At 39.5% G+C, this 10,000-nt stretch overlaps 1 protein-coding gene across 1 annotated transcript in view; it reads left to right on the top strand.

Annotated features, from left to right (window-relative positions):
- The window catches only part of LOC140945339 (uncharacterized), a 554,440-nt gene that overhangs the window by 5,472 nt on the left and 538,968 nt on the right, over positions 1-10,000 (top strand). Inside the window, exons 10-14 of the mRNA XM_073394375.1 lie at positions 1-39; positions 522-896; positions 1,465-1,587; positions 2,075-2,197; positions 3,005-3,139. The exon at positions 1-39 is cut by the window's left edge and continues 52 nt beyond it. Coding sequence (XP_073250476.1) covers positions 1-39; positions 522-896; positions 1,465-1,587; positions 2,075-2,197; positions 3,005-3,139 — 795 coding nt within the window. The remainder of the gene's footprint in view (positions 40-521; positions 897-1,464; positions 1,588-2,074; positions 2,198-3,004; positions 3,140-10,000) is intronic.

A 10,000-nucleotide genomic window follows, 5' to 3' on the forward strand; every position in this document is an offset into this window, starting at 1 on the left:
AGTACGACCCGCTCTCCGTATCATATACTGTCTTGTCAGGTAAGAACGGGTTTATGAAATCCTCTGTTTAGTAAAACATGGGTTTTACCGATTGCTCACAACTACTTCAAAAGATAACTTATACGAAGGTCATTTCATTAATCGAGAGAGGCTATTATTTAAAATATCAGCTCGCTGGAAGTCGTTCAATTTTTTCGCTACTGGTTATCCCATTTAATCAGTAGATAAACACAACAAAGAAAATGAAAAACGGGTTTCCAGGATGTTCGTAATTTGGCGTCGTTAGTTTTATTTTCCTCTTTTGCCCCTGCCAAACGTATCGGTCGCACATGCAGCTGGAATGATGTTTGTGAAGCTGCCTCGTCCTCAGTCGCTCGCTTTGCTTGCCTCCAATTCTCGCGCTTCTCGATTGTTCCGTTCTCCCTACTAAGCCTTGGGAAGCATGTGGAGAAGACACTCTTTAAGGGACCAAATGTGTAGTGATTTCTAAATTACACATTCGTTTTATATCTTTATCACAGACATTTGCCAGCCAGGTTGGAGTTATTTCGGTGGCTATTGTTACTTCACAAGTCGAGAATGCGCCTCGTGGCTGACCGCTGAATCAAACTGTTCGACCGTGAGTTCCAATTTGGTAACGGTTCACAATCAAGGAGAAAATGTCTTCATTCAACACCGTCATAATGGCGAGAGATCTTGGATTGGACTCAATGACCGAAGTGTGGAGGGCTCCTTTGTGTGGACAAACAAAGAAATAAGCAAATTTAGGTTCTGGGCCCCACAGCAACCGAACGACTGGAAAAACGAAGACTGTGTTCACACCCTTGGCGCCAAGCATGGTTACACTTGGAATGATGTGCCATGTACTAACTGTTACAACTACACTTGTTTTAAAGGTACCAAGCGTAGCACTATGAAGATTTATAACTATATATCTTAATCTTCATGTTCCAGATAGTGAATCTACTGAGTTAAAACCAAATTCGAAAAAGTCCAAACACAATTACAGCATGTTAGGCAGATGGTTAGACAGATTGCATGGAAACGAAGAGAGGGTAACACGAATCAGTTTCATTGTTAGAAACATAGGGAAACAAGTCGTATACATTTGCATTAAAAAATATCCATTGACCTAAAAATGGCCGCAAGGGCTTGAAATCGGCGTAATCAAAAGAACGAGAAAGCGTTCGTACGTTGGAACCACTGGAAAAGTCGTGCTAACCTCCGCTTACTTTTTAACCCGGTTTACTAAACACCTCTTTGCAAATTATTAACGAACATACGTTAACTCAGGGCACGCTTACGACCCTTTTTGCAAGTTCCTTTTTTCAAACATTCTTTTTTTTGCCTTGCCAGTGTACTTCAATTACCCAACTACACCACTGTATATTCTTTTTAAACAAGCTTCATTAACTAAAAAAGTCATGTTATTTGACAAGAAGCCTCTGTGTGTTTACTTTTTTTACTTGGATGAATGTACCACTGGTTACCATTCCTGTGACGTCAATTCCGTTTGCCAGAATACCCTGGGTTCATACAAATGCTCGTGTAATGCTAGGTACACAGGAGATGGAAAACCTTGCAATGGTATTTGAGATACAGTTGATCCTCTAAGTGCGACCTCCTCTCCTAGGCGACCCATAAGTCGAGATGGAGCTACACATATCATAACTTTGAAATTGCACACAATAAATTGTTTTTCAAAGAGATGACCTGTTAATGTTCGATTTTTGTAAACGACACCTTCCCGTAAGCGACTCTAATCTGAAGGTTCGAAACTGATTGGGTGACAAGCCTTTAATCAATCGTAAGACCTGTGACTCCTTTCTCTCCTGTCTTCTTTGTTGATTCATTGTCCTATTTGATTTTTAAATGCGTTGAATCAACTCCTTATGAGTTTCTGTTGTAATTTCATGTTTTTTCCCCTTCGTTTATATGTAAAAAAGGCAAAAATATCGATTACCTTTAGTACCTAAGCAGGATTAACGCATAGAGAAAATGAGAGTAAATGATCTTATTGATAAAGAGTTTGCTGCATCACTAAACAAGAAGCCTTCCTCACCTTTTCCGCCAGACATCGACGAGTGCTCTACCAACTCTCACAGCTGTGACGTTAATGCGGTGTGTAGTAATACTGTTGGATCTTACGCATGCGCATGTAAAGCAGGATTCACAGGAGATGGATTCACATGCACAGGTGAGCCGTTAGAGTATAATTTTTTTTGTTTCATATGTTTGTTTTTTTGAGTGAACAGCAACGACAGCAATACAAGAGCCTTTTGTGCTCTTCTCGCCTTTTACAGTTAAAGTTTTGGTTAGGCTGGAATTTATATTAATTTTAGTATTGACTGAATGTAGTAAACAAAAAGAAAAGCGGATCCAAGCAGCCAGTTTATATGATAAGTGCAACGATGGTGATTGTTCAAACCTACTATCATTTTTTAGGCCAAAACGTCAATTGGTTCGATACCCTAACCGTAAAACAATGGGAAATGATAAACAATGATGTGTTATAATAGACGTTTTTACCGATACGGGGGCCATATTGAATTAATTCGATTTAAGGAGTATAATGATGATCGCCTTTTTCCCCAGAAATATACACTGAAAGACCACATTTCTCATACTAAACTAGAAAACGGCGATCATTATTACATCCAAACACGGCACAAGGATCTTTTTTCCCATTACAACCTTATTCTAAGAAAACTTCAAGAGAAAATGTCCTGAAAAGCGTTCGAAAATACAAACGAAATGTGAATCATGCCCCCTGGGCATCCTATAATACCCCTTAAATTGAATTAATTCAATATGGCCGCCGTATCGGTAAAAAGGTCTATTGTTTCTGCGACCAATGAGGAAACACCTTACGAGCAGCTCTTACATGATTGTTTTTTTTTTTTTCATCACGCTTAAGATAATTCATTCCGTTTTTCTCGTTCTGTTTTCTCTTAGCAATAAAGGAACCTTTTGATAATACATTTTGGCATTCTTCGTTTTGTAGATATTGACGAGTGCGCCAGCGGTACTCACAACTGCCAAATCTCACTTGCGTCATGTACAAACACAGTGGGATCCTTTAGTTGTTCATGTAACAATCCTTTCAGCGGAGATGGCAGAACTTGCTATCTACCATCAGGTAATCAACTCGCCTAATATTAGGAAGATGTCCATTTACTAGACCTCTAGTATACCGGCGTAGGGATCGTCGTTACTTCCGGTAGCTAATACTCATTTCGTACCTACGTGACTAAACCAGCCTTCAACAAATGTTTGGGCTTCTCACTCGAGTTCTATCTGGATTTTGTCCTGCAACCTCTTATGTTAAGAAATATTTGAAGATAGCGGTCTAGCGATTAACGGACTATGATTCTTACAGACATCACTGCTCTTGACTCAGAGCTTTAAGATAATGGTCGTTTCTTTGTGTTGCGGAGAAAAAAACTAAACAATACCCACAACACAGTATAAAGCGAACTAATAATTAGTTTCCACAACACCAAGAAACAATGCACCAGAGATAACATAATTACTGCTAGAGAGTTCGGTACTCCATAGAAAAGTACAAGAGAACGATTTTTAGTCTCGACTTGAGCAAGAAAACAGAACAGGAACTGTAACGTTACGACAAGGACCATATTAGCTGCCATAAACTGATCAAATGGCCTCATGACCACTAGCCAATTTAAAAACATTGAGCATCATTAAAGGGTTCTTGGTCCATTTTTTACGAGAGATAAAGAAGCTTCACTATGATAAGAAATATATGAACTTGGCGGGTTGTAAATCCATTGTACTGTGGTGCTACATACTTAAAAGGTCCAACCAACATAAATCAATTTGTCCTCAGACCCTTCTCACTAAAATGGTTTAAATAGAAGCATGGGGTTGAGATGGGAAAGCGCCACAAGCTTGTTTCAGTTTCAATCCAGAGATCATTCAACTTTGCTTCTATACTTATATGATTTGGGGTTTCAGAACTGAACCAGCGCAACGAAGTGAAATCGAGAGAAGATAAAGGGGACAGAGAAGGCATCCCCCATACACACCCTATTCCATAGGTAATTCGTCTCGAGTTATTTTTAAGACCATAGATCCCAAGGGGGGTTAGACAACAGCCAATTACATAGCGCTAATGTGTTTCACGTGGATGACCCACGCTCAGAGCCACGCGTTCTTCACGAATTGACGCAGAAAAAATTGCAGAAGACGCGGAGAGCGATATTGCTATTTGTTTTGTCGACGAAAACGACTAAAGAGAGATTTCTGCTAAAGCTGTGTCAGCAAAAACGGAAATTAAAAAAGAATCGCCCTTCCTCTCTTGTATAGAGCTAACAGTACAGCAGGGAAATCCCTTAACACACTGAACATTCTCTCAGGATCATTTATAATTTACAGTTTGAAGAGAGCAATTTCTGGTTTAATATTTATTCTTTTGTGACGTGACGTGATACAACTCACTTTGACTCTGAAGATGACTACCGCACAGGTTGTCGAAACGTCAGTCACTGTCAACAACAACAGTCCTATTCAGGACTACGTTCACCCGGACGATCAAACTCAACCTACATTTATTCTTTTATTAGTCTTTTATTATTCAACAAAAATAACACTTGGCGTCCTACTTGCTTTATTATACAAACGACTGGTTTCAATAGACCGGCGAAATTTCTCATTTTATTAAAGCACTGAGGTCACGACAACTTCGAGTTAAACTGATTTCATGGGTTGTCAAAGAGTCTAGCGATCGATTCCCTTTTCCCAGGTGAGCGCCGACTCATTTCGCTTCAATATTCAGAAATGCTCTCGATCTCTTTACGCTTCCATTGCCTTTCGCCCGACATGTTTTGCACGGCGTTTAGTCATGCGGAACCTCCACGAAACATCCACGCAGCGCGCGAGGTAACTTTATCCCGATTCTAAAAATAACTCCAGACGAATTACCTATGGAACAGGGTGTGTATGGGGGATGCCTTCTCTGTCCCCTTTATCCTCTCTTGGTGAAATATAATCTCGTTTCTTCTCAATTATTATTCATTCAAAATATTTCACCGTTTCTGATTGTCTCCAGTCCCGCGGCTAAATCTTCATAACCAGCATGCGGTTAGCATGAAGATGTAGGCGATATCTAATCGATGGCATTATCGTCCTCGATCTGCACAATTGTTCACATCATACTCAGCCTCATTCAATAATTGTTAAATTATATACATGTATGAACTAATTGTAACTTAATAAGCAACCTCGTCCCCAGGGCTTTTCCCTCAAAAAATGGGTGGGGCGGGAAAAGGCCCTGGCATCGGCTGGTCACGTGTACAGCCTAAATTTTTGCTGAGAAGCTAATTTATATGCATTTTATATTTATATAAATCCAAGTTCTTAGCTGAATGATTTTGAAAGCGTTAACCTTGAAAAAGTTTGAATTTGACAAAGGTAGTTGTCTGTTTCAGCCAATCAGTTGAATGAACTAAAAACGCGCGCGGTCAAAATTTGTTGTTGTAGTTATGTTTTTCGTGTATATTATTAATAAGTAATCACATGATTTTTCTCGTGCAATTTGGAATAAATAAGCACTTAATTTGTAAATTTGTCGAAGACCACAACGTTGAAAAATTTACTGGTGCTTATTTATTCCAAATTGCTCTCGAAATCATGTGAGGGGTCCCACAGGGTTCTATTTTAGGACCTAAATTATTTAACATATTCATGAATGACCCGGCATACGCAATTAAACAATGTAGAATTGTCAACTGTGTAGATGATACAAACATCCATTGTTCCAACAAAGATGTTCGTGCTGTCCAAAACAACCTTAGCATCGATCTTGAGAATGCTACTTCATGGTTTATTCAAAATGGCACGAAACCTAACCCAGATAAATATCAGGCTATGGTACTTGGCAAAACGGAAGACAAATTGAACTTTAAATTAGATGATATTGACATTAAACCTCAGAAAAGACTTGTCTTCTGGGGGTTATCCTTGATAACGAGTTAAAACTTGGCGATCATAGTTCAAGTATTTGTCGCAAAGTAAGCGCTCAGATAAGTGTTCTGAACAGATTTAAGAACATTTTGCCACTTAAAACAAAGGAATCACTTTATCGCGCGTTTATACTGCCGTATTTTAACTATTGTAACCAAGTCTGGCACCACTGCGGAAAAAGAAACACCGCTAAAATCGAGAAAGTCAACGAAACGGCTCTGAGGTACATCTTCAAAGGTAAAAGTGCATCTTATCAAGATCTCTTGGAAAGAATAAGACTCCTATCCATGGAAACTCGAAGAATCCAAGACATGCTGACAATAAACAATAGTATATCGGACAAAGTTCCACCCGCAATTAGAGATCTTATCACCTTACGCTCATCCAAGTATAATATTCGACGTGATTATATCCTTTCATTGCCTATAAAGTTAACACGACTAAATACGGTCTCAAATCTTGGAGACATTTTGCCGCTGAGAAATGGAACGAGCTAGCAAATGACATCAGAATTAAAGCAGGCACCAATGAAGTGAAGAACAAAATTCAATTGCTTAAGCTTGACTGAAATTGGGATTTATCGTAACTGCTGCCTGTTTCTTTGTTGTTTTAATCGATTCTTATATAGCTTTTACAGTTTTCATATGATGAATTATTGTATATTTTTAGTTTTTAATTTTAAATTTTTAGAATGTAATTTGTTTTTTTAATTTCAAATTTTTATAATTTTTTTATATTGAGTGCATTTGGCCTGCGAGCAAGCTTTCCATTTGGTGGATATCCTGAGAAGTAGACGCGCGAGAGGAGCCGCGAACGCGGGGAGCGGGGAAGAGAAAGGAGACCTTGCAACGATCACTCATACATTTTCATTTCCAACCCGGAAAGCCCGGGACACTGCAAAGCGTAAAAACTGTCACCGCAAACGTGCCGCAAATTAGAAAAGTGACAACCGCCTGTCAAGTTTAGAAAGCCGAGGGCGCGTAGAATCTATTTATTCATTAAATCGCTTTCGCAACAGCTTTACACTGCATCAAACAGCGTTTTCCTGGACTTGATTCTCTTACGTTTTACTCCAGTTGCTTCCTACTCTTTCTATTAGTCAGGTCTCTTAGTGAAAAATATAGGCCGGATCGTTACAGACGTGGTAAAAGTGTCAAATTTGGCACAGAGCTTCCATAGCACCTGCCGATTAATTCTGGAGGGGGTGCCCTTTACAAACGGTCCTAATCACAGATAAAAGGGGGGGTTAACTTTCACCTGTAATGGCAGATTGGGTTCCTTGTGGTGAGAACTTTTCTTGTTTGATTTGGCTAAAAAACATTTGTTTCAAATTGTTAAGTTTTTAATTTGGTAATGTTTAGTTGTTGTTACACTATTCAAAATAGTTTTACATGTACATAATACTGACTAGTGCCCAGTCTCCACAAGGTAAGTTTGGCCATGTTCACTGTGCGGCTATCAGTGTCACTGCTATTAAAACTTGCCAGTGATAATATCATTACATATCAATTTAAACAGATCACAAAGCCAGCTATCGAAGATGTCATACCATAACATAAAAATGTCTCACATCCTAAACGACAGAATCGTTAAATTTTGACATGCCTCATAAACGACCTAATAAACCGTAACTGACAACTCGCCCACTTTGTAATATGGTGCAGCTAAGATTACATTATAATTTGCTTCGTTGGTAACCCTGTCCTTGAGATAATGATTAAAACATGTCAACGTCATCCTCAGGGGGAAAAGGAGGAGCAAGGGTGGCACAGTTGGTTAGTGCGCAGCCCTCGGTGCGCGAGGTCCCGAGTTCGATCCCTGGTGTCGACCCATCCTTATTTCAACTTCTCTCCTTTCTGTGTAGCTTTGACTAGCTTTAAATACCCTTAAAACGGAGCATTAACGGAGAGAGAGGGGTAAAAGGAGCGCACCGTCGAGCTCAAGTTTATAAGTTATTATTACTGTCACGAGTTATTGACGTAAAATATGGTCGCTTTACCTTTTTCTACCTTTTTATTAAGCCCTAGGGACGAGGTTGTAAAACATGCCTCCCCAGGAATTTTTAACACTCTTAATTTTTTAAACATTTGCATTTAAAAAGCACTCTATGAGGTCCCTGCGTCCCTAGACACCTGTAAGGAGCTCTTTCACTTCAGAGCCCTCGCACCAGAGTGTTAATGGTAGGTCTATACGATCTTTCAAAAAAAGGAAGGTTGTCGAGTGTGTTACAATTTACAAACAAACTAACATCAGAAGAGCTGAAAGTTACAGGAACAAGTCCTCTTTTAGCCAACCAATGATGCACATTTATGAAAATGAATGTAATTTGTTTGATGCAATTAGGCGAATACCCCGTGGTTACGAATTCTTACGATCATGAATTCCTCAAGAGCAATTCAGTTACCAACGTTTCACAAAATAATGTTGTGGAAAATTACCGAAAATACCAAAAAAGCAATTGTCAATAATAATTATGGCCTGATCCCTTATAATAATGGAGTGGTCATGAGCCATCAGCCCCAACTTTGACCACTCAAACTGATTTCTGACAGATTACATACCGCAAAACTTTGCATTCACTTATGCCTATGTTGCCACACCAGGAGCTTAGAAATCGGCTCCTAGTCACACCTTGTTTTTATTGCTGAATATCATTCTAAAGAGCTTTACGAAATATTTTGTTAGTAGGGGCATTTTGAACATGATTGAAATTTAGATGGTGACAAAAACGAACACAAAAAAGTCTCAAACGAGACGCATGAAACAACCGCAATCTAATATTCGTGTTACACCGATATAATGGCTCCTTTGGCTGTTATGCTGACGTTTTTGAAGATGAAAGTAGTATCACAGCTAGTCCAGGGTTAGGTATACCGTTTATTACCAGTTTCATGGTTCCTGAGACTTAGGGCCTGTTAACATAAAGGTGGGGCACCCCAGGTAGGTGAGGTAACCTGCTTAGGCGGGGTGAAAAAATAACCCTCCTTTACATGCAATCTTACAATTCCGCCATCTTGGGGCTCACTTTCTCAAGATTATTGAATGGTCGCTAAGCACGTAAACAAGAAAAATGCTGGCAAACCACGTCTACGCTCACTTGCTGCTCTTGCTGCAGCCTTCAGTGTTGTGGCTTTCTATTGTTACCTTTAATAATTGTGTGAAGCCACGCGGCGCCAAAAGTAAATTTTACGCCAATTTGATGTATCCCTAACCCCACCCCGACTAGCCTGGGTTACCTCATCCTTAAACGTTGACATGGCAAAATTTGACCTCAGCTGAGAGGGTTACCCGGTGTGGCAGACCAGGCTACCCTCCTTGAAGGGTCACCCCACCTATCATGTAAAAGTGATCAAATTAAAATGAGAGATTATATGGACAGGCGGGTTACCCCACCTAAGTGTGTCACCATGCCTACCTGGGGTCCCCCTCCTACATGTAAACAGGCCCTAAAAGTTAGCCCGGCCCCCTTTCTACGGTTTCAGCAGTTAAACCATTCACCAATTATCGTTTGAGTCAATCTTGTACCACTTAATTGAGTCTCACTTTTACGACTTGATTTAAGCTGTTATTATTTTTGGACGTGAGTGCTTCAGTGCCAAATGTAGACGCTTCATGATAAACTGTACTGTTTTTTGAAGCCTGGGCTAACCTGTTTCTTTTTTTCGTTTATGAGACCAGATTCCTTTTTGTTTGTTTTTGCTTTGTAAATCTTAGACAAACTGCGGGAATTGTAAATGATATGACTTGTGCCACGATGCTTGCTTCTCTGTCAAAACATGCACGTGCGTCCAGCAGATAAAGAGAGACTGAAAGGTATCCAGGCCTATGTTAAGCTGAAAAATTAGTTACCTCCTTAGGAAAGAACTATTTTGGGTTCTGTCATTTCGTTATTTGCTCTTCATGAACAGCTTTCATAAATCCCTGGTAATATGTGATACAACAGACTCTTTGACAATTTCTTTTTTCTGAAATTTTGTGTGTGAATCGCTATGCCATACGCTTTCTTTAGCTTAAT

The sequence above is a fragment of the Porites lutea genome, chromosome 8, assembly GCF_958299795.1.
Source record: "Porites lutea chromosome 8, jaPorLute2.1, whole genome shotgun sequence".
NCBI classification, from domain to species: Eukaryota; Metazoa; Cnidaria; class Anthozoa; order Scleractinia; family Poritidae; genus Porites; species Porites lutea.